This window comes from Alligator mississippiensis, chromosome 5 (genome assembly GCF_030867095.1).
Source record: "Alligator mississippiensis isolate rAllMis1 chromosome 5, rAllMis1, whole genome shotgun sequence".
Classification (NCBI taxonomy): Eukaryota; Metazoa; Chordata; order Crocodylia; family Alligatoridae; genus Alligator; species Alligator mississippiensis.
Genome location: NC_081828.1, coordinates 166,087,361 through 166,112,886, shown reverse-complemented (window position 1 = coordinate 166,112,886; position 25,526 = coordinate 166,087,361). Strand labels below are relative to the sequence as shown.

The following is a 25,526-nucleotide window of genomic DNA, read 5'->3' as shown; positions in this document are numbered from 1 at the left end:
CACCAAATTCATGGCGGAAGCAGGCTGCACTGCAGCTCCTTTAATCTTGCAGGTTCCTCCACACTCCCCTGACTGCTGACTGGTGGAGGGGCCTGCTTGCGGCTCTCGCTCCTGATGGGCACAGAAGTGAAAACCATGATTTTAAACTTGGCACTGGGGTCCCTTGGCCAATCAGCAGGGGGGAGGCAAAAATACCATGGTTTTCACTGCCAATCAGGAGTGAGCCACAAGCAGGGCACTTCCACCCATCAGTGGTCGGGGACACGCAGAGGAACCTGCAAAATTAAAGGAGCCACAGCACAGCCCACTTCTGCCGTGTTTCGGTAGGGCCCTATCTGTTTGTATCTTTAGCTACCTAAATGCCTTTGGCTCTTAGGACCTTGGAGAATTTCAAAACAACCCAACTTTGGAGAGCTCAATTTCAGAAGCTGAATGGTGATAATGCACACATATACTTTATGAATACATTCCTGTGGCTAGATTTTACAGTGCCAATTCCAGTTTTAAACTTGTAAACCATGCAGCTTCACAAGATATTTTGAATAGACTATGAAGCAAGATATAAAGAGATGAATTAGGATCTTTGCTAACATCAACCTCTTGCTTCTTCAGAAGCAAGAGCCTGATTCCTAAGCTGCTGCAAACAGGTATTTTCACTGACTTCTGAGCTGAATGCACACAGCAACTTAAAAATACAATAACCCCGAAGGAAAAGAACAAGAGAGGATTGTCATGTATGAGTGATTCTAAACATCATTAAATGGTTGTCAGAACGTTTGTTGTTTGTTAATGAAAATCCAGATTCCAATAAAATCACAACTATCCTAATATTGTTTACTTGATATCTCAGTTATCAATGATTTTTTTTTCCTGCTTTACAATTACCAAGATAACTCTTAAATACTGGACAAGTATCTTAGGACTACAAAGCATTACCCACAATGGATTCTTCTGCTCACATCTCAAGTCCCACAAGCTTTCCTAGGTATTATTTTCCCCACAGCAGATGGGGAAAGCTGTGTACTACGACCAGGGATCTGGATTTTCCACCTGCTATGGGAAAACACGGATTTTCTCCTTTAAGAGAGAAAAACCCAGGTAACAGAGGGTTTCCCCTTTCAAGCTGGCAGATTTCCAGCCTGCAAAGGGCTGCCTGAGGCTGGAGGGAGCAAGGCAGCAGTGGAGAGCAACTCCTCCCAGGTTTGTCTATGGGGGTAAGGTGGGGGACATAACTGATATGGGGGGGGGAGGGGATGGAGGCCACAGGTGATGCAGGGGAGGGCATGTGTCTGACGTATCACCTGCCCCTCCCGTGTGGCCAGTGGCCCCCGCCCCGCCCAAATGCACTGCCTGTGCCAATACCCGCTCTTCCTCACACACCTATACACTGGGGGGCTGGGGATGGAGACTGAAGGACACTGGCATATCAGGGTTGCTCAGTGCCACAAACCAGCAGGGTGGACAGCTGCAGCTGAACTGGCATTCTAGTGAGTGAAGGGAGCAGGGGCAGCTCTGATTTTGCGTGATAAAAAAACAAGATGAAACGCCAAAGTATACAGGTATTTAGAATGGATTTTATTATAATGATTGAGGTGCTGGTAGGCTTCCAATATGCTTTAAAATTGTAAATATATCAGTAAAACATTGTGTTCAACTGATACCTATGGTGTTTCACTTCAATCGTGGAAAAACGTGGATGGGGATAGGGGGTAATCAGAAAATCTGGGATTCTTAAACAGAGAAAACCAGGATCCCCAATATGACCTGCAATATGACTGTCTTTTACACAGAAAGGTTAACATAGCATAAAAGTGTACACTGCCCCCCTGTACACTTGACAAAGCCTTATAGGACATAAAATACTAAAGCTCAGCATTTGTCTAAGCGGGTGAAAGACCTGCCCAAGCAATGCAATTACAAGTGTTCCTTAACATACAACATTCCAGGGAAATGTAATGCTGCATTAGCTGCTCACCTTTTGCATGATTCCCTTTTCGTAATAATAGCGAAGTGAACGGCTAAGTTTATCATAGTTCATAGCTGGCCTATTTTTCTGAATTCCCCAGCGACGTGCCACCTGCCACAAGAATGGATTAGCATTGATTTGTTAAATGCATTTAAACAAGTAGATCTTATCAGCAGATATTTTATTTAAAAAGCAGGGGTAGGGACTAAAACTGCACATTGACAGCATAAATAATGAAGAAAAGGTTGCTGTGACCTGCATTTCCAAGTCCTAGCATGTTTTTTAAACTAGGTAGCCAATCACCCACTGTCACCTGACAATAGGCTATTTTAGTTGTGAATGCAGTGGGGAGTTTAAAAAAAAAATGGAAAAGAAATAAAGTTAGACACTTTTCAAGAGCGAGTAGCTTCAGAATTTTACTTTTTCCAAGTTACTTTGTGGATATTTCCTATATTTCCTGTCTCACCTTGGTTGCTGGAGCACCAAAGTACAGCATGTACACACATGAATACACAAAAAAAATAAATCAAACCCTTTTACACCTCAGTTCAAGAAGTCAGACAAATTGCAGCTGTTGCAGCAACAATACTAAAACTATTAGAAGATGCAAGTCAAAAGACAACCACCTCTGAAGGTCCAGTACACAGCTACTATACGCAAAGATGAGAACTGCTGCTACGAGAACTGGCTGAAGAACTGGCTTGGGGAAAACGTATGACAAAAAGAGCATGCCCACAGAAAACTGCCTGGTTGCAATTCTTTTATTTCCTTTTCTAAAATGAGTCACAGGCAACTAATGGAGAACTCCAAAAGCTGCTCTTTAGTAACATATGCCTGTTGCTGTAACCTGTTTTCTGTCCATCTTTATACTTCCTGTTTTATTACCAGATGCACTTCCAGGAAAACAGCTGCTTGTTTCCCTGTTCGTTCCCTACCTGAAGCCACAACCCATTGTATGTCTCATCACACTTATTGGCTATAGAAAAGATTATTCACATCACAGGAAGAACAGTGAACTGCATGCTTCTTAGCAGTGCCATGAAGCACTCCTGCCACCCATTTGCTCTCACTCGCCAGGTGCCAACTCCTAAATAAGGCAATGTAGCCATCTCAGCACAGACCCAAGCATGCACCAAAAAGCATGTGTGCTAGAAAAAAAAATCTTGTCTCCAACTGGACAGTGACTGTAAAAATTCGTTTTCAAAACATTATTACATATCCCTGGGGCAGACTGTCGGGCTGGTGCAGATTGTCACAACTCCGCTGACTAACCAGACTTTGCTATGAATCATATTGGTGTGTCAGTTACAATTTACACCAGCTAATACTCTTCCCCCTTTCAAAAAAACCAGCTGGTTTGCATATTTCTCTCTTGGTAGCTCCCATTTGACTCGATTTCACCTAATTTATTCCCAAATCTATCAGAACCTTGTTTCAGACCTGAAACATGAAATGAACACAGAGCGTGGACATGGCACCAAATCAGGTATATTCAACAAGGTAGTGCTTTCTAAACTGAATGGTGTTCCTTTGATATGGTTTCAAACATTTAAAGCATAGGAGAAGAATGAAAGATACATCAGCTGCTTCCAACCCCCACTTACAGGAGTAAATGAGAGGGGAATAGGTGTTCACTGTCTGCTCCTTTATTGGGGAAGGATGATTAGCAAGTAACAGGCATGCTATGTTCACCTAATTTGAATCAGAATTCCTTAAGAGTTGTTGAGGAGCTGTTAGTCATAAGAAAATGGGCCATATTAGAGATAAGGCTATGATCAAGTAGGCCTAGAGGAACCAACTGAGCTCCAGCTCCCTCCTCCTCATGAGAAACCACATTAGATTCCCCACAGTTCACTTACCAATGCATAATTTAGCCTCTGCACAATTACATCTATGAATTTTGCATCTCTATGAATCTAAGAGTGTCCACATACCATACAGGAGATCATGACAGTGTAGAGTAGCAAGAAAAGCAAATAACAGAAGTCTGAAAATTAACATAGGCTATTCCTATTTTAATTTAGATCTCCTTACGTCTTCTAGTCATTTAGGTTAGTGAGCACGAAGGAGTCTAAGCTGGTTGAACACATCAGTAAAGGCACTTATACACGAGGGGAGCCTGCTTCAACACACTGTAAATTCAGTGTGTTATCCAGCACATCAAACTTGATTAATTGAGTCTGCTGGAGGACGTAAACTGACGCACTATGGCAGCCTTGCGCGTCACGTGTATCAGCAGCACAGCGTGCCTCTGTGCTGAGAAAATGGAGGCGGTGCGCTTTTAACTAAAACACGTTCAATGAGCTTTAGTTCAAAGCGCACTGCTGCCATTTTCTCAGCACAGAGGCGCACTGCACTGCTGATACATGTGATGTGTGGCCACTTTTAATTAGCTCACTAATTAAAAGCAACCAGCACTGAGTCAGGAGCATGTATAAAAATGCCCTAACAAACTGTGAATAAGTTTAGTGAGTCATCCTGATCTCACTATATGGAAGTGCAGCATAATTACTGCTTAGTCAAACTAACAAGAAGATCTGGGTAACTTCAGTCAGGATAAAAAGAGCTTAATTCTAGAGGGAAGGGTGCTCTTTGATTAAAAGGTCTTGCTGGGAAATCCTAGGAACAGCTTAAATTGGGAGGGGGAAGTGGGGGACGGGGACAATTTAGCCTGAGCTTTTGCTGGTAGTTACTTAAATTACTAGTAAATCTAAAACCCTTCAGATTGGGGTACATTTGCTTCTATTCTGTCCAAAACAGAGCAATATAGTACATGTCCTACACTAGGTAGAGCACACCCTCCCCCTACCACAACTGAATCTGGCCCATTGTCTTATGTGCAGATATAAGACTAAAAGATTCATATTAAACACCTCCAGATAGTATCTGCAAGACATCATAGACTAGACTTCATAGCTAACGACAAGCAACAGACAGAGTAGAGAGTAAGGGAGAGAAATAGAGAATCTGTTGCATTTGCAATGGGTGATGGATATGCAGAAAGAAGGGGAGAAGGATAACTTGCATCAGACAAGGATCTGCCCTTTGGAGAAGAAACATTGTTTTGAAAACAAATGTTAAAAATCACTGTCCAAAAGAAAGAATAAAAGTTCACAGAGCACCAAAGTAGGTGTATAATATATCAGTCAATGCCCTGTGGGTTTTGCATCTAACATCATCTGCAGACTTCCAGAGGTCAGGAACTATTTTTAAAGAAAACTTCATTATCTTTAAAGGATTCTGGCCACCCTCCTTAATTGATTTAACAAACTCATCTGGAAAAATATTTGCAGAGGCCAGTTGCAACATCTACTGAGATCAACAAGAGTCTGTTCACTGACTTCAGAAGGTATTACACATCAGACTTCTATCATTACATCAGACTTCAGAAGTATGAATGCAATATTCACCTAACCTCACTGATCAACCAGCACATGAACAGAGTATGGTGAACCTAATACAGTTTACCATAAGTCAACTAAAACAATTAAAATCCTCTGTTGCACTGTAATGCTTTACATGATCAGCTACTGAAGCAAGGACCTGCCCAGCATAACTTCGCTGATGCAGCAAAGCCAGCATCTCCATCCTCGTCTGCTACTACAGGTGCCACATCTAGAGGAAGGGAGACACAGCCAGTCTGCCAGCCCCTGACTGCTTTAAGAGTCCTTTGTCGCTACTAGCTGCTTGCTTTGCTGTAATAAAGCAAGCTGAAAACTTCCTTAAATGATGCGAGAGAGCCCTCTAACAGAGCACACCCACTTGAGGGTGTGTACAGACATCTTACACCCCATCCCAACCTGCAATCTCCTTTGCTGTAGCTAGCAGCAGATCCTAAGGGAGAAAGTTAATTCTAATCCCCTCTTCAACATACATAACTCTTCCCCATGCTCAAATTAAACCAGTTTCCTCACTTCGAGTGTACTGACCAAAACAAACACATATAGGCAAACTTCTGTTAAATGCATATAGGAAGACTGTCCAACAATTTCTATTTTTGTTTTGGAGTGTGGGGAGATTCTGGATGGTTCATCCTCTATCTAGTGTTTTGTCTTGTTTTTTTAAACAGCTATTATATTCATATTTCTTATTTTGTTTTCCGTTAGTTCTACAAGTGATTTTTTTAAGCCCCTCTTCAACAAATATTTATGCATTTTAGTAACATTATATACCATATATAACAATGAATCCTTCCAAGTTCAAGGTCTGAGTGCATATTAACAATTCCATGTTGCACAAAGGTGGGGTTCAAAGGAATCAAAAGGGAGTATGCACTTAACTCCTACTGGATTTTAAAATTGTTTGAAAAATTTGAAATTTTCAGCTGTAGACTTTAGATGCCCCATTCAACAGCAAAAAATCTTTTAAAAGGTTGTTTTAGAATTCTACATTTTGAAACTGTAGTGCTAAAACTCCTTGTCTTATTAGGCAATCAGGACTTGTAGTAGAGCTGATATCTTTTATTAGACCAACAAGATTTTGCAAAAATCTTTTACAAAAATCTTATTGGTCTAATAAAAGATATCTGCTCTACTACGAGTCCTAGTTGCCTTTTCCTCTAGACTAATACAGCTACAACTGGGTTGCCTTATTAGGTACACAGGTCCCAATTTAATCGAAGGAGCTCAGAAACAGCTCTTTTAAGATTCTGGTCCCTAATTTTGACTGTCAAGCATTTTGACGTTCATTCTTTCAAGCTCCCATTTTGCTTCTGTCATTGTCTGTGTATGATTAGGCAAGTCCAGAAGTAACTTGACAGTGACTTACAACAATGTCTGTCTATTCCAGATGTACTGGCATGTATAGTACCTCTCCTCTCTCTCTTCCTATGCAAATAACATTTCAAGTAGGATAAGAAAGCCCGCATCCAAAAAAGAAGCACTAGTGATTTTCAAAATGCATAAATCTAATTAGGTAAATGTTGGCCTTATGATTGTGATCTTCTACACCAACCTCTTCTGGCTCTATCAGTTTGAACTCCATGCCCCGGCCAGTCCAAGCAATAAAGTGAGAATTTGATGGGTCATCGAGAAGGGCTACCAAAAACTGCCACAGCTGAAGTGAGCCTCGTCGCTGGTATGTGGGTCCTTCACGGTACATCCCTGGTTCTTGTTTGATGTCACCTACATATACAAAATATTATTAAAATTTATCAATTACCTGCTTACTAGATGCAATGCAAAACTAATTGCTACTGTTCCTAAAGCTGTGTGAAAAAAAAAAATCTTAAAAATCCTACCAGACCGCCTCCTTCCCCTATTGTCAATTATATACAATATACGTTTACAGGTAATTTATTGTAAATTAAGATGAAGATGTGGATTACCTAAATTGAGTCACGTTTCATGTCAGTCTCTGTTATTCCCACCCTGCTACCACCTACCACCCCAGTTCTGATGCATGCAAATCTCAGTTGCAAACAACATTTTGCAACACCCTGTATCTGAAAGAACACAAGCTGTTTTTGTAAGCAACTCTAAGGTCTAAAGAACTATTTGTTTACAATACTTTGCACAATCCCTGGTTTGAAAATGTAATGTGTGCTTCATAAAGCTGTAAAACCCTACTGACTGAAACTTCTTTTGCATGCAAATTCTTCTAAGGAAAATCTGACAGAATATTTGACTTGGAGTTAAACAGCATGTGCTTTATGTATAGGTATGCAAATCCTGTAGATATGCGAGTTCCTTTGTGGCATATGGGGCTTGCATATAAACACATTTTAGCACACATTATTTTTTACGCATACCTACATATTAGATTAGTATTTCCCCTGAAGATCAGTAAGTTAATTTTTCTTAAATTCCAAATCCAGGGGAAGCTATCAAATGCACAACAACATTCTGCTAACTGCTCCACAAATTGCCAATGAAAAAAAAAAAACCCCTGCATTTTTAGCCTGTTTTAAAATCATATTGCTACTGAACAGCTCATGGAAACAACAACAGCTAAAAGATTTGAGGTAAAAGCAGAGACTTTTTTTCTGCAAATAATGACAGTGATCCTCCATCAATTGGTTAAACTATTCTCCTCCTCACTACAAAAGCTGCAGTTCTCACCAATAAGTAGTCTGTCCTTTTTAGTGGTACAAGGCAGGATTTTTACATTAATCAGAACACAACCTTACTGCCATTGCACAAAGGCTCAGTGTAGTCAAAATAATAATAATCATAATAATAATAAAAATAAAATAGCAACAGTCTTTTATAATCGTGGGGGATCTGAGTCAAGAGCAGTGGAAAACAAATAAATCAAAGAACGTTGTGTTGATTTATGTGAGGTTTAAGTTCCAATCCTGGACACTGTTCTCTTTCAAGGACAAGACTTTTCTTCTAAAGGGAGTTGAGTAATGTGTAAATAGCAAGTGCAGTGCTATGAGAATCAGATTCTTAACCAGTACAAAATAACCTAAATCTCTAATTTCGAGAGAAAAATCCAAGGAGCTAATATCAAAATGTTCGAGCTATATTTGGATGTTTCTCACTTTGGCTCTGCTGGACAAGAACAGCAAGGAGTCTATAACTTTTCTAGAAAAAGTGTGTTCACTTCCACACACACACACTCTCACCAGTATGAGCACACACAGATTTTGATTACATGTCTCACTGATCTTGTCAAATGAATGGAGCTCTGTTACTGAGTGCTTCCAGAAAGGTTAGGTTGACTGCTTCCAATGCAAATGCATAAATATTTCCAAAGATTTAGTTTGTTAAATTATTTGTTTTATTTTGCCTTTTCCCTCCTTTCCCAAAAGAAAATCTAAGTTTTTCAAGGAGGAAATGGATAGATATTGCTTCTTCGAAGAATTTTTACTATGTCAAGTAATGGCATTTAAGGACAATCCTGCTCCCATTCATGTAAACAGGAATTTGTCATGAATATCTCTGAAAGGAGGATAGGGCACATAATATGTTTCTCAGAAATAAAAAATAAAATGATGTGCTAAATAAAAGACACAATCAACATTCATCACATTCCCAGAGTATATGGGCAATTTTCAGTAAAAAATATCACACCTTGGACCATGTCAATCTTGTGACAATGGAATGGTGAAATTTAGCAATACTGAGCCCTAGGTTTTAAAAAAAGTATGATTCAGACTATGGCATATATTTCTTGCTATCCCAAACCAACATGGATATGCAAGAGCCACCCCAATTTGAAAAGTGTGCAGTTCTCATTTTTTAACTCACCCAGCCATAGGGAAATGCACTGAAGTTTGAAACATGCAGGAGTTTTAACACACACACACACACACACACACACGGTTTTACGTTTTTGTCACTAAGAAAAAAATGGGATATATATCTAGTTTGTCCCCTTTACTCCTCTTGGAAAAATCTGAGTTATAATAGTCAGTGCTATGAAAAAAATATTCTTTTGGCACTAACACCTTTAAAAAATTACTAAATAGCACAATGTTTAAATATAGCTCATCTCATGATATACAAAGACCTTAAGAAAGGAAATGTATTTCAAACTCCAAATTGAGCAGTTGCACTTGCTTTCAGTGATGGACCTCTTCCTGAACAATGAGACAAAGGCTGAATTGATCATCAGTAAATCCAGAGCTGCTGCTTTCTGTTCTGCTTTCTTAATTACAAGATCAGCTTTCATTAACTCCCTAATAACAAGCTGTATATGATCATCAGTGCCATGAAAAACCTCCTATTGCCTCTCAGGATAGCAAGAAGCATGCTCCTCTATCATAATTCTGGACACAATCTCAATCACATCTGATAAAATAAAAAAGAAGAAGAAAGACTGGTTTCAAAAGACAAAGGTCAGCTTTGGTTGGGCACACTGCAAATGGTGTGTTAAGGAATCTTAACACTGGAATGTTACTGACCTTTTTTAATCAACAACAGAAAAGAGACATTCTGCCTTTCCCTTTTCAACCCCCTTCACAAGAGAAGAGAAAATGTGGCATACATACTGTCAAATTTCTCTGGAACAACACAGGTATCATCATAAAACTGTCTAGGTGCCTTTTCATACATACAACCTGTAAATTACAAAAAAAAAACAAAAAAAACACCACGCATTTATTTACCAGATACATGAGAAATAAAGTTTCATCTAGTTTATAGCAGTAAGGGGCCAGTAAGTCATGACCTCTGGTATATCACAGGCCTTCAGTGTTTCACCCAATTACACCTATACTGTGCTTAATAACTTGAGTTTGGCTAAAGCATAGCTTCCCTTAGCTGTCTGCTCCAAAAATTTGCCTGGCTTCTGAAAGGCAAGGATTTCTTAGGGTGATATATGTTTTATTGGACCAACTATCTAGTTAGGATAAAGTAAGACAACCTTTTCGAATGCAAGATGTTCTTTTTCAGGTCTCCCAGTTGGAAAGTGAAAGGGGACCTGACGAAGAATTCAGAAACTTGTCTAACTTTCTCCTAACTATACAGTTGGTCCAATAAAAGATACTACTCTAAGAAATCCTTGCCTCTCGCATAATTTCTGGATTATTACAGCTACAACATCACTCTTACACTACCCTGGCTTCTGACAAATTGAGGCTTTTGATCCTTTTCTGTGCTAGATGGCCTGTTAGTACCAAGTATTTTCTTGCAATGTAGTATTTATACACTGTAATCAAACCACCTGTCAATCTTTTCAGATAAACTGAACCGAATGAGCCCTTTTAAAAATTTCTCTCTGGCTGTAAAAGCATTCTCCAAACTAAATAATTTTTGCAATCCTTTTCTGCATGCACACTGATTTTTCAGTCTAAGTTGTGCATACCACAACTATGCACAATATTCCAGGTTCAAATCTCATCACTGCCATCTCCAGAAGTAAAAACGCTATAACTGTTCCTATTCCTCTATTTAAACATACAAACATTTCAAAAGTTCTTTGCCACAGCATCATACTGTTGATGCCAAGTTGCTTATCCACTAAGAAGCTTAGCTCCTTTCCAGAGCTACTTCTTTCCCAAATATATAGTTCCCCATCCTGTGGGGTTGGTTTGCATTCCTTGTTCCTAAATATGAAACTCTGCAGTGTCTGTATTAAAATGCATTGTTTTGTTTTAATGGGCCCAGTTAGCATAGTAATCCAAATCACTCTTTATGACACTCCCATATTCACTGTTTACCATTCCACCAACTTTAGCACCATCCAAAAACGTTTCTGTTTTAAAAATCAGTAGTGATTTCATATTTACATCTAAATCAGCAATAAAAATATTGAGCAGTATTAACTCCTACAGTACCCACTAGACATGCCCTAATTCAACAATACCCTAGTGATAGCTACTTTCTGAAATCTATCAGACAATTCTTCATCCTTTAATTATTTTTTAATATGTGCCTTATTATTACATAGTGCTAATTTCTTACTCAGAATATCATGCAGCAGTAAATCAAGAGCTTTATGAAAGTCTAAGCATATTACCTCTACACAATTACCTTTATCAATCAAACTTGTAATCTCATCAATGAATAAAATCTGGTTTGTCTGACAAGACCTGTTTTCCATAAAACTGCACTGACTGGTTTCCAAATGCAGAATATAAATATTTATCGAGCATCTCTGCTCCTTTTACGTCATCATCAGTTTTACCATCTTCATCTGGTATGGAGTCTATACCAGTGCTACGATTTTTGGTTCCTAGGTATTAATGAAAACTTTCCTTAGTGTCCCTTAATCCCATCTATAGATTTTTCCTTGAGGTCTTTAGAATCCCCTTATCGGTTTTCCGAACTAGATACAATTTGTAGCCAAATTTGTTCTTTCTTGATGATGGAACTGGGCCTTATTTGACCCTGTATTAAATTCCCCTTAGAGAACACTGCCTTTGCATTTAATTTTCTGTCTAACTTTTCCTTTAAATTGGTCATTTCCACTCATAATTTTCCTGAGCCAGGCAAAATTAGCATTTCTGAGAGAAAACCCTTTGTCTACCATAGAAAAGTATACATTAAAGCAGGAGACTGGGAACCAAGACAAAATGCCTTTTAGCAGTAATTTTCTTCTAGTCTAGAGTATCTTTACTATTTAAATATAATATGTCATTACTACATTTTACTAAAATTGATTGTGACAAAGACTGCAAATTCTGCATTCAATGAAGTGAGCAAGATTTCTGTCATTACTAAGTGGGTGTAGGATTAGGCTCAAAGAGGACCAAAACAAATAAACAATGCTTATCAACGTGATTCCTTAACTTATCCTGTCATTAAATATCCTGGTGGAAAAGTCATCATTTTATCAGAGATGAACAAATTCAGAAGTGCTCCTTTCTTTGATAGATAGGGACTTAAGAATGCAGAATGAGCAAATCTCCATTAAAATTGCTTTTTAACATAGCCAACCTATAGCTAGCTATCACATACCTAACCTGCACTTCTAAGTATTGCAATGGTTTTATCAGTCGGAAACAGAGAAGAATGACAATTCTGGGATGCCCAAATTCCTTCACTGGTTTTAAATAAAAATAATTTTCTCTTGTACAAAAGGAATGCATAAGTGAAAACTTAACTTCTGTTCTGTTTGGGTGAGCCAGGAAGCCTTCTTGCCTCATGTAAATGGAGTGGCAGCTAGGCACTTCTGAAAGGAGAAGACAACATGAATCAAAAGACTGTCTAGAATTGAAAGTGTGCAGCTTATCAATGAGACAGGCTGCAGACAGAAGAGTAACAGAAATGGACATAAGTCACAGCAAGGGGAACCTGTCAGCACATAGTTAGCATTTCAGAGCAGCATGCACAAGGCATGGGAAGAAAAAACCTATAATGCAAGGAACATTGATCTTGTCTAACACAGGCACTTGAACTCAAACTTTTATCGTAATCAACCTTGCTAAAGGTCAGCTCCCATGACTATCACACTTTAGTCTGATTACAAACAAAAATACACAAGTCGGAATTAATTTTTTAAACCCACACTCTTACATCCAAAGTCTTCTGGTAACTAATCTGACATAACAATAATTTTAAAATCAATTACGTGGAATAGCCTGCCAGTCATAGCGGAGTCTAATAAACCACAAAATGTGGTATCATTATCACAAGGAACGCCAGGCTGAGTCTTGAGTAGGGTACTGTTTTTGAGCTTGCGTTCAGGGATCTGAAAAGCTCAAGGCATTTTCTCTAATTGTTAAGACACTTTAAAAGCCAGTTAAGCAATTCAGCTATAAATCGATCCTCCCCTCACTCCTCCCTCCACTTTTCAATAGCATTGTGCACATTCAAGCCACTGCAAATGCATATACAGATTATGATTTCCTGTCTATGCTGCCGTGGCTTCTTTAAGCACTCAAAAAAAATTGAGAAAAGCTAAACAAGGTTAATGAAAATGACATGCTCTGAGCAGACATGTTTCCGTTGTCCACACTTTTCTCTATCTGCAAGTAGTCCCATCTGTGCACGAGACCTTGCAAACAAACACACACCAAAAATGTTTGCTCTTCTAGATCATTTTAACCTGCCTACTAGTTATCAAAAGAAAGTCTATTTGATCTTGTGATAAACTCCTATACTAAGCCATGAAATCTGCTATCAGTAACACATGACTCAGGAAAAGATGCAATGGGAGGTCAGAACAGCCAGACATTATTTTCCCAATACACTCTACAAAATCCTTTCAGAATGCAATTCTAAATTTCACTGTTCACTGACTAGTGATAAATATCAAGGGCTTGGCAGGATAAGAAAATGAGGTTTTACACTGACTTCACAAAGCAAGTACAACACAGGATAGTAATAAGACTTTCCTTTAACTGTCTGAAGTCTCCTTCGCACATTCCTGCTAAACTTTTTACTACTTCTTTTCCTTATGAAACGTTCAGTACCTGCCTCTTTGGAGCTCTAGTATTTCAGACATCTTTTAAAACTATTCTGAGCAGCTGCAGAAATCAGTGATTCAGTGATCATATGGCTCAAGTGTAGTTTTGCAAGCAGGAAGTCAAAGCTACAAGTATTGGTCTCCTTGCAAAGAAACATTTAGGTTATCAAATAAACTGGATTGTAAGAAGGGAAAAATATACATAAAAGATACAGCTTGAGAACTGAAACAGATGCTATTTTCTAGTTTAGGTAAAAATCTGTGAGTACTGGCAATCAAGCTTATTTGCAGCTCATGAACCCATCTCTTACAAAATGATATAACTGACAGTCTAAGGGAGCTATGTCTCTGTCGATACAGCTGTGCTTTTAAACAACTCTGGCTATATTTCTTTGTATTCCAAAGTCAATTATAAATAACATCTGCAGTGTTTCAAGACAAGCCCTATTTGTACCAAACTTGTTCAAATAACCTTACTGTAAGATTAAACAGGCCACAAAGGACTGAAAAATATAGTAGAGGAAAGTTTATTCCTCATAAAGTAACTAGAGTCTTGTTATTCTAAAGTGCTATCAGTTAATTTATGACTATCAGAGTGGGTCAGACTCTAATCAAATTGTAGAAACATTTCCAAAGTGATTATTCAATCAAATGACTAACATGGTTAATTAGGAGCCATAAACATTGCTCTGAAGTTCATCAAAGTAATGACTTGCCCAGAAAAATTACTGCTAATTAAATTGCCTGCTGCTTTCATTTCTACCTTATCTAATAAAAAGTCCAACCAATGAAATTTAACAGTGCAGTTTCAAATTGTACTAAATGCTTGACTAAGACCCAGAAGTATTTTAACTAGCTAAGAGGAGTTACTTCAAAAGCAAACATTTTAGTATAGAAATTGCAGAGCAATTACATGTTTTCTTCTCATTACAATATTGTTGCAAGAAGATAGATAAAAGAGAGCTAAGTAACAGAGTTACTTTCAGAGCAAAATCCAAGTGGTTGAGGTGACTGATGGTATCACCTTCAGACTTTTCAGCAGCATCCAGTGTCTAAATAAATAGGCTTGACTAAAATATGCAGCACCCTTACTTCACGTTCTTACTGAATTATTTCATACTGTAAAAGTTAAATAAGCTCAGGAGGGGCAAAGTCCAGCAAAAAGGTAAAGGCAGCATAAATAATGCTATTAATCTAAAATACTCTGAGGTCATTCTCATCCTTCCTTATCTTAAGAACACTACAGAACTCTACTTAAAACTGTGAAAATTGCCTTACTTCGTATTGTTCTGACACCCGTTATTCCAGTAAATGTTATTTGAAAATAATATACAATTTTGAGACTGCAGCAATGCCTGCTTATGTGGGAATGGCAAGGATAAAGTAGTAGAGAAATGCTATGTCTTAATCATCAAGATGTCACAAAGTACAAAAGGAAGAGCCCAACCTTCCTCCCACTGCAGTTAGAGAAAACTGTTTTTAGTGACACAAGGGTCAGGACCTAAATGAGGAGGTTCTGGATTTGACCCTCAAATACAGCCTAAAATCATGTGCCTCCGACTGGGTTCTCTCATATTAAATGTCCTAAGCTGTTTCAGATGTGCACGGTAGTAAACTGGCCAAGGGCTCTGGCGTACCTAACTCTCTTGGCCAAATTGAGATTCTGAGGAACGAAGGGACTACTTACCAAGTACTCTCTGCTGTAAGAAAATGGGAAGAATTTCACCCTCTGCTCCACAGCAGGGAAGAATAAGGTACTTCATGAGCAGGGATGAAGTAAACTCCTCTCCAACACAATGAAGAACAGAAAGAACTGGGTGGTCTGAATCACAATTCACTTTCATGTTCAGTGCTCCATAGCTTTCCTCACATTGATTGGGCCAAGTGAAAATTTGCCTGGAAACCTGAAGTTCAAGCTTGTCTAGAAGAAACTCTCAGACAACAAGCTCCAATGAACCAAAAAGAGCTGTTTTGCTAGCTCATAGCAGCTTATAACCTACACCTCTTCGCAAATGGTGTCACAGTGATGACAACAGGAGACAGTAAACTGCAAAAATATACCAGAAAATCAGAAAACAATAGCTCTTGTTTTAGTTCTCTTCCTAGTTCTTCTTTGGCCTACGGACATGGCTGGTTAGAACACTACTGTAACAACAGAAGTTAATCACTACGGCTCCTACACACATGCTCAGAGCATGGAAATTGACGAGCTCTAGCAGCCTTCTGTGTTATGTGTATCAGCGCTGCCACACATCTCTGCACTGAAAAAATGGTGGCAGCGTGCTTGGAAATAAAACATATTTGATGAGCTTCAGGTCAAAGCGCCCTGCCGCCATTTTTTCAGTGCAAGAACATGCAGCGATGCTGATGTATGTGATGTAGAAGGCTGCCAGAATACATCAACCAGCAGATTCAATTAATCAAGTCAAACATGTGTATAGGAGCCCCTAGTGATTAACTTCTGTGGGATACGGCCCAGCACAGCATCTCACAGCATTTGTAAAAATGCTTTAGAACTTCAAGGAGTTGTACAGACCAGAGAGCACTCATTAACCCAGCCTGACAACATGGCCTCAAATGTTCTTTTGGTCTTCAAAATAAATAAAAAAAATCCATCATCCCCTTAAAACAAGGGATATGATGTGGTTAAAGTCTTAGGCTTCTATTACAGTGACTCAGAACACCAAAGCTGTAGCTGTGTTTGTTTACACAAGCAGCCAACCCCTCTTGCCCCCATGCTGTCCCTCTGCTCCGACTGCCATGTTCTTATAAGTGGGCAGAATTCAGAAATTCACAAGACTCCTGTTCATCCAAGGCCTGATTTATGAAAGGATTATTAGATTTTCTTTTCTAGACACAGGAGAAATACTTAAGTTTATTTTAAATTTAAATGTTATAGTATGGACACGTTGCCTTTTAGGCTTCCCAAACTTAATAAAATCTTTTAATAAAATAATAATTTATTGTACCTCTCATTACACAAAGATGCAGGAGCTCTTAAAATTGAAAAGGATTTACTATATGGTCATCTCACCCACCAATGAAATTCAGGTGGCTCCAGTCTAAGAAAGCAGTTGTGTAACAGTATATAGCAGCTCAGCCCAACAATGTACAGCATGAAACAGAGTACAGCAACAAGTCAAAACTATGCTGAAACATTAATACTGCTACAAATCCTGCTCTTTGGGACCTTACACACCATGAGGATCTTGACATTACCTCTCATCTAACAGGCAACATCTTCCACAGTATTAATTAAGAGCTAGATTTTACAAAGCAATACACTTGCTGAGCGCTTCCGCTTCCCACCCAACAGTAAAGATACAGATATTTAACTCTATTTGTAAGATCAGGCTCAAGCACTATATCATGGGGTTTTATTCAGCCCTGACTTGGAGGAAAGAACATCAGCACAACAGAAAATAATCCCTGGGGGTCCCAGATACAAGTACCTACCAGACCAGGTCTGTTGACCAAAGGATTACAGTATAAAGGACTCCAATAACAAACTGTAATATGATCTTCTCATTGCTATGTATTTCTTTGATAGCAAAAATAACAGCATAAGGTATCTAGATTTCTTTCACTTCAAACAAATTCCTGGGCTAGTTGTAGTTGTATGAATCATTCTGTAAAATGTGTGGCCTATGTTTTACAGGGATTTATATCAGATCATAATACCCTTCTATCTTTAAAACGTATGAAAGCTAAGCCTCTTGCGGAAGATCCTATGGAAAAAAAATTAATTGAAAGTGGTATGACTCTACAGTCAGACAGATTTAGATGAAAATATTAGAACAATCCTAGAATCCTACTCTTGACATAAATTTCCTGTGGAAATCTACAACTCAAAAATGACCTGGTGGATCAAACTTTAGTTCAATTGTCTTTACATTCTCAATGTACATTTTCCCCATGAAGGCTGGTATGCTCATTACAGAATTCTGCACAAAGGGTAAAATACTGGCTCTGCTGAAGGCAATGAGAGTTTTGCTATTAAGTTTTATGCAAGATGTAAACAACTTTAAATTATATAAATTAAAGCAAATGCTTAGTATTCCCTCTAGAAATTGATCTTAAAATCTTATATTTAAATTATGCAGATTGTTCTAAAATGACAATTCTAATGCAGGATAACAACGCAATTTTATTAAACGAGACTCTATCCTTTTCTAAGAGCACTATTATATATCAACTACGTAGCTCATTTTGTTCTCCCCTTCCCTCCCACAAATATATATAATATATGGGGATGCATCATTAAAAGATAATGCTGTACTTCATTCCTGTGGAAAATTACAACAAACCAAATGAAAACCATGGAATAAATTTCCTTTCATTCTAAGATAACAATTTGCCATTGCCATATTTCTATTTTGTTTTGTTTTATTTATTTTTAATTCAGAAGTAAGGAAACAAGAGGCCATGGGGATAACGTTCTGACCTGATAGTCATAAGCAAATTTGGATTAGATTTTTCCCCAGATGTACCTTATCAGGGATCCCACTTTAAGTCCTCACAAACACACAATCTTATTAAACTCGTAGGAATACTCTCATGTGGAAAGTTACAGTATTTGCAGAACTACAGACAAGGAGCTGTGAATGGGGGGGCAGGAATATCAAGAGAAAATAATCATGCGGAGCTCAAAGAATTGTATCTGGGGACAGAAACACACAAAGAAAGGATGACTTTCTCTTTCATTTCCTAACACTATTTCAGAGGTGTCAAACATACAGCCCATGGGCTTGGATCCAACCCTGGAAGCTGCTCCATTCGGCCTGCTAGGCTATGAGAAGCTGGGGGCATGGCCAGGAGTGGGCACGAGATGCTGCAGAATCTGGGGCCTTGTAGCTGCAGTAGACATGGCCTTGTTAGCAAGTGGGTGAGTGTGGCCTGTGCAACACAGCCCTCGGTTGCCTGGCCTACTGCTGCTTCTGCATCTCTACCATGGCAAAAGCCTGCCTAGCCTAGAGCCACTTTTTCCACTTCCACCACAGTAGCCACCGCTGTTGCCATGGAACACATTGCCACAGTGACCTGCTGAGATCCCTAGTCTGGATTCAGCCCAGAGCCCCAGGTGATTTTGACATATCCCTTTTAACTTCAAATAATTCCTTATTTTCCTTAGTACTGCAGAAACCTTACCCTTCCAGATCTTTTCACCCCCCTAGAACTGTATCAAGACTAACAGTTAATAGCCTAAAAAAAAACAAACCCTCTAAGCAAACAACTTCCTTTCCCTTCTGAAATGTAACCAACTTTGGCTTTTACATCTATGACAACATCATGACTTCTAATATATTTTCTGAGACCAGATGTCAACAGCCTGCCTGGGCAACATGCAGCATTTTATACAGCAGAACAGAAAACAAAAGCTCACACATTCAATTCAGAATTGCAATTCCACAGAGAACTGATACTTTGAGGATAATTCAGAGGCTCATGTTCACTTCTACTACTTTTAATAACTATTTGTTTCAAGTTTAAGTTCCCCTTTATATTCAGCAAGGCAAAGTACTCTCGCGCACCCTTTTCTGGTGATCTGACTGCAAAAGAGTTTGTGTTGCTTTTGCTCCCCCACCCCATTCCCTGCCTTTAAAATCTACATTGGACAAACACTGTATGGCTGAAGTGACATATTTGAATGGAATTCAGACCAACCAGTTCCTGTTTATGTTTCTGATTTGAGAATGTAGCCTTCTCATTCACTATACATTAGAAACACACCAGGGCCGTAAATGGTGTCAAGTTGCATGCAGGCAGGGCCAATAAACATTAATCATTACTTCAAGTCAACTGGCAAAGCAGCAGCTGATGGAACACTACACCCTTCAGCTCTGTATAAATGGACATTCCAGGGTTTGTTTTTTTTTCCCTTCAGCATCCATTTTATGAATGAAACTTCAGGCTGTACAGAATCCATTCATATAAAAGCTTTGCTCACAGGGTTCAGTCTCTAGGGATCAATCGGTCTTGGGCTAGGCTGATGTGATTGGTTTAAGGCAGGCTTCAGCCTTCCATTACTGATTTAAAATGCAGCCTGTGTCCATTTGACCTGCACTAATGCACAAAGAGTAAATCCAGACTGTATTCTCAATTCTCAAATCAAATCATTAGCCAGTGCCACTTACTGTAACCGTAGATTTAGAGGATATTTATCCATATCTTTGAAAAACAGAGGGCAACTTTTTAGATTTTTTTGTCCCTTTGGCATTTAAAATAGGTGTTTGACATTTTGGTATATGCAGGAGGGCAGTGGGTTGCTGAATGTTTTCTTGTCACAAAGATGGGGGGGGGGGTGTCTGTGCGCGGGCACAGCACATTAGTATATGTGACAGCAACAGTTAATAGAGGGAAACAGCTGCCCAGGAAGTTAACTAGCCGACTTGAAGAATGATCTTCCATCAGTCCAAGTTTAAATTCCCTGCACCTTGCCTTCTCAGGGTTCATTATGTTTCCACAATCACACACATCCAAATGAGCATTCATGCTCTTGTTCTTTAGGAAAGAATATTGAGCAAGCAGTTCAGCAACATCATAAAATCCATGCTCATTTATCTAAGCAATGCAGCAAAGACAAGCTTCTGAAGAAAAAGGGTGAAGTATTTTAAACCAAGTTCATCTATTTTAGAAACATCCTGGGAAAGCAGCAAAAGACATTGGGTGAACTGCACACACTGAAGCCAACAGCAAAACCCTCAGTGACTTCCCTGGGGGCTGGGGTGTTGCCTATGGCAATGATGGTAAACCAACAATTAGGTATATTCTTACCCAAAAATATGGTGATGCAATTTTCAGCTGCATATGTAGAAAAATCACATTAAAAGCAAGTGTTAGTTCTACTTTTATAAAGAAGTGATATAAGTGTACCATAAATACGGTGGGCAGCCTCATACTGAAAGAAGAGAAATGAGTAAATTTGAAGGAAAGAAAGATTAAGGAGAGCTAGAGGATTTAGAAGGCAAGATTTTAGTCATTAAAACACATAACCAGACTAAGCATATACCTGCACAGTGCCAACAAAGATTTAGAAACAATATGCTCATTCTTAGGAATTGTTTAGGATGAGCCAAGGAGGTATAACTATGCGCAATGGAATGGAACCGATCAAAGGACATTTAGGCTTAATATCAAGAACTATTTCTTAACTGTGAACTCTATTAGTTTGTGAAATAATCCCCCTGGGGAATAGCAAGAATAATAGTAGTAATAATAATAATAATACTTGGCACTTCTATAGTGCTTTACATTTTCCAAGTACCATACAAATATTAGCCAATATAATTAAGGAAAGAAGTGAAAATGGTATCACTTGTGTCACTTAAAGACTAGACTGACTATCTGAAGAATATCCTGTGGGGAACAATACTGGTCTGGTTTAGCTTGGCAATTCGGATTTCCCTCTTCCTCCTCCATCTTCACCTCCCCATTTGTGGAGTTCACGTCAAAGTGTTCACAGACCAATATTTAACCCAGCTGAAAAACCCACATTCTGGAAATAGACAAAAATTGTTACTTTTACCCCTGAAAAACTGCAAAACAAACAAACAAACTAGATGCTTTTAAAAATGTGTGTCTTTTGAAAATTTACCTTAGTAAATCTCTAAAAGTGCCTCAGCCAGTTTCCAGGAGTAAAGAAATATCAAAAAATGCTCACTAATGGAAAAATTGCTGAACAACAGATAGAATCTCTTTTCGTTAAACTTATACTGACTTCATTAAAAAAACAACCCATGTATTCAGTATTTGGAGAGAAACTTTAGTTTTATTTTGCTCCTACAACACAGGACTCATATATCACAAACAAAAACTATGTTAAAAGAAAAAATTAAGGTTATAGCATCAAGAATGCAGAAGCTAGGAAATGACAAAACGAAGGTTCCCTGTGCAACCTTAATTCAGCTCCCAGGACACGTTTTATGACACAATCTTTATTTAGATGATCAAATATATATATATATATATATATATATTTTTTTTTTTTTTTTTTTCTAACAGTCTTTATCTTATATACAGAATGAACCCATTGCAGGGAGGTGCAGTGCAAAGCTATGCAGTGAAGGATGACTGTAAGGTACTACTGTGAGTGTCACAGAAAAGATCATGAGGAAATCATTAACTGTCTTCATAGCTTAGTCCCAGGGTTTTTGCCCAGAGAATATTAGCCTCCTGTTAGATCCCCTAGCATTCTCTCTCTCTGCCCTTTCCTCTGCCATTCAGTCCCAGTTCCACCCTGATTCCCAGACCCACCTTCCTATCATGACTTCAGATCCAGTTTTTCCCCCTCCAAATCCCAGTACCATTTTTTCTCCCCTCTCACCAGGCTTCAGCTCCAGTCTTTCTGCCCCTTTGTAATCAAAGCTCCTTGTCCCAATCTAGGTCACTCTCCTTAGAACTCCCTTCAAAATTAGGCGATTTTCCTCCCATCTAACTGAGCCAAGAAGGTGCCATACAACAGCCCAATAGGGATAGCCTACTTGCTCACAGTTCGGGTTTCTAAACTCAAGCTAGAAAGATGCTACAGATGACCCAGAATTGCTATCGCAGGCAAAGCCCTGCCCAGCCTCAGCTGGAATAGTCTCATAGTGCTGCAGAATCTACTTAGGTTTAGCAGAAAATGTTCCTTTAGTTTCTACTGATCATGTACAAATGGTGATTCTTCCAAAGGATTATAACTTGGCCAAGTGTGGGAGGCTTTTGACCAAGGTGGCAAAAGATATACCTCTTACAAAAAAAGCACTACGCCCACAACGGATGTCAAAGTTCCTGTTCAAAAGAATTACTGGTAGAACACTAGAGATTTTTTCTTCATGAAAGGTCACTAGAATTTCATTTTAAAAGACAGGCAAAACAGTGTGGGTAATTTAAGGAAAACCTTCTTATTCTGGAACTCTGAAAAGGAAAAAGACATACAAAATTGCACACACCTAGCCTTGCAGATATATTTAGTATACTGCAGGTATGCTATCTTAGATTATGCTCTCATAAGATTTTACAAACTAAACAGGGTCAGGTCTGGGTGGAACCTACATAGAACAACCTAGACCTGAACTAAGAATCCTATATCTTTAAGTGCCTATGGCTTCATCTTTTCTTTTTTTTTGCATGCAGCACTGCAAAACACTGTGGGACAGATCCTCAGCTGATGTAGACTATTACAGCTTCAATGAAGTTATAATAATATACATCCAGTAAGGGCATACTACTTTGGGTCTAAACAGTGTCAGTGTGACTGACAACCAAGAGAAGATTTCCAGTAGAACATTAAGTCTAATTCAACATACATGATGAACTGTGATTTCTAGGCAGGCAGGGGAGAAAAAGCTTCTGTTCTGTTGACATTTTTCTTTTTTTCTTTTTCCATTATCTCAAACATTCTGCAATAGAAATTGCATACCTGCAATTACAATTACAACTAATTGATCTGCCATTTCCCATGTCATAATTAATGTCATGTTTTAATAGAGTTATAATCATCCCATAATAATGCTCTTCATTCACCAGATTTCCACAAAGTATAAAAGTATAGTGCACAAAAGCAATGAACTTTTATGAGGCTCTTTTATAAACATCCCAAAAGGAACATCTCAGCATATTGCAATGAACTTTTTAAATATGTTTCTGTATTCTTATTTGAGCTGCAATGAAATAGCATGCAAAAAACTTTTCACTATGGCACTCTCCCTTCCCCCAACATTCATAGGTAAAAAAATGAAATCAATGATTCAGTGACAAATACATTATGTTTCCTAAGGGGTTATTTAATGTACTCTTAGCAAGGATGGAAAAATGATGGTTTCTGGAGAACAGATGGCAACAAGACAAAATATCAACAGACCACAGTTGTTGACTGCAATTTATGGAGTGTACAGATGTGTCAACTTAAATGCAGTGAGTCTGAGGCCAATAAAAATACTTTCTGATACCAACAGATTAATTTTTCATGACCACTGGTTACACAGCTATTACATTTTTAAAAACTAATTATTCACCTACAAAAGAAACAATGACTTTGCTTGAATGTCATTACTCTAAAGGAGAATGTTTCTCTCACTGGCATCGAAAAAAGAATGGAGGAGTAAAAGTCTGAACATCTTTCCTTTAAGCATAAAATCTGTTTTGAGCTATAAAGAAAACTCTGAACAGAAATGAGAACTAACAGAAACTAGAGTTTAAAGTAACAGTATGCAATAAGGCATTCCCATTCCCTTGCCAAATATGAAGCTTGCTTACAAAAGAGCCTTTTTTTACCCTTCAGTTTAGTAGGATGAATAATGGTGCTTGTGAAAGGTTGCAAGGGACTGGCAGTGCCTGAAACTGAAGTCCCCTATTTTTTATCCAAGCCCATGTTAACTGTGCAGATAATCTCCCTCATACTGCTATGTTACAACTTGAGAGACATCTGCACCAAACCCAAGGGTATCAACACCTCACCTATGAAAAGGTCCAGGTCTGGAAGCTGATCTTTGTAGTTTGAGCCCATTTCTAGTTCATATAATTTCTCAACTTCAGGAGAAATCTCTCCTTACCTGCCCCCACAAACACCAAAAAAAGATCAGAGGAATATTCCTTCTTTCCACTTGATCCTGTGCTATGACACACACACACACAAAAGAAGACAGCCCTACATTTTAAATTCTTCTGTTCTACTATGGACTATTAAAAACCAGCACTTTATAATGATTAGGCTATGAAAAAAAATCACTCAAAGGTCAATCGGCTGAGTGGCTCCATAGAGAATATATTAAAAATAAGTTCTCAGTTGCACCAGAAATAATGAAATAGTTTATTATGAGCTGAATTTTCAATGGGGCCACAAGTCAGCCAGCAAGTGGTATTTGGCAAACAGGCTACAGGAGAAGCCAGCCAGATTGAAGCTGGCAGGAGCAGCTGCAGAACTCATTTAAGCAGGTTCTGCTGCATGAAAGGGAGTCAAAAAAAAATTTTAAAGGGCCCTAGCCAGCACCATCCTTCCCCTTCCCCATTGCGATACTCTCCCAGCCCAGAGCTGTACATGAGGAAGTGCCCACTCTGGAGGTTCACGAGGACCCCCTGCAGTGGCCTTTTCATTCCACAGCATTATGGCCTTTGAGACCAAAAGATAAAAAGCAGGAAAAAACAAAGAAGCTAAAGAAGCAGCTTAAACCAGGGTAGTTATCAATATTTTGTTGGTTTGACTGTTCTGCTGCCCTAGGTTGATGTCTATTTGCTCCAACTTCCTGCTACACCAAACAAACAGAGCCCTCACCTCAGCCTCACTGCACAACCGTCCTTGTTACCTTTCTTCTCACTTGCTTGGTCCCCTTCTCCCTTCCTTGGCCTTTCACTTTACCTAATACCCTTCTAAGTAATAGCAAACATCACCCAATAAAAACAGAAAACAAAAGAAAGACTGTAGAAAAACTATCATGATCTATGCATCATTCATTCTGCTAACATATTATAAACCTCCTTTCACAACCTAGAATCTGTATCATCTATTTAGATTGGATGCTTTTTGTAGATCATGGGAAAACATGGACAGAAGGAACCTCAGGAGTCCACGTGGCTACTCGAGCCAGGATCATCCTCCTGCCTAAACTATCCCAGATTAATGTTTACCTAACCTGCTCTTAAAAGCTTTCAAGGACAGAAAGGACCGGCTACTGTTTGTACAGTATCTAGCAAAATAGGGCCCTGTTCTTGGTTGGCCCTTAGGCACAATCATAATAACTGACAACTTATCCTCTTCATTGGCAAACTGTCACCACAGATTATTTGT

General features: G+C 38.7%; 1 protein-coding gene across 6 annotated transcripts in view; it reads right to left on the bottom strand.

Annotated features, from left to right (window-relative positions):
• ETV1 (ETS variant transcription factor 1) overlaps positions 1–25,526 on the bottom strand; it is a 77,662-nt gene that overhangs the window by 4,741 nt on the left and 47,395 nt on the right. For 4 of the 6 annotated variants that reach the window (XM_059728963.1, XM_059728965.1, XM_059728964.1 and 1 more), the window contains 4 exons: positions 12,460–12,526; positions 9,903–9,973; positions 6,920–7,089; positions 1,976–2,077 (listed from right to left, as the gene is read on the bottom strand). In XM_059728963.1, the coding sequence (XP_059584946.1) occupies positions 1,976–2,077; positions 6,920–7,089; positions 9,903–9,973; positions 12,460–12,526 (410 nt within the window). The other 2 variants (XM_019498012.2, XM_019498011.2) reach the window with 2 other exon arrangements.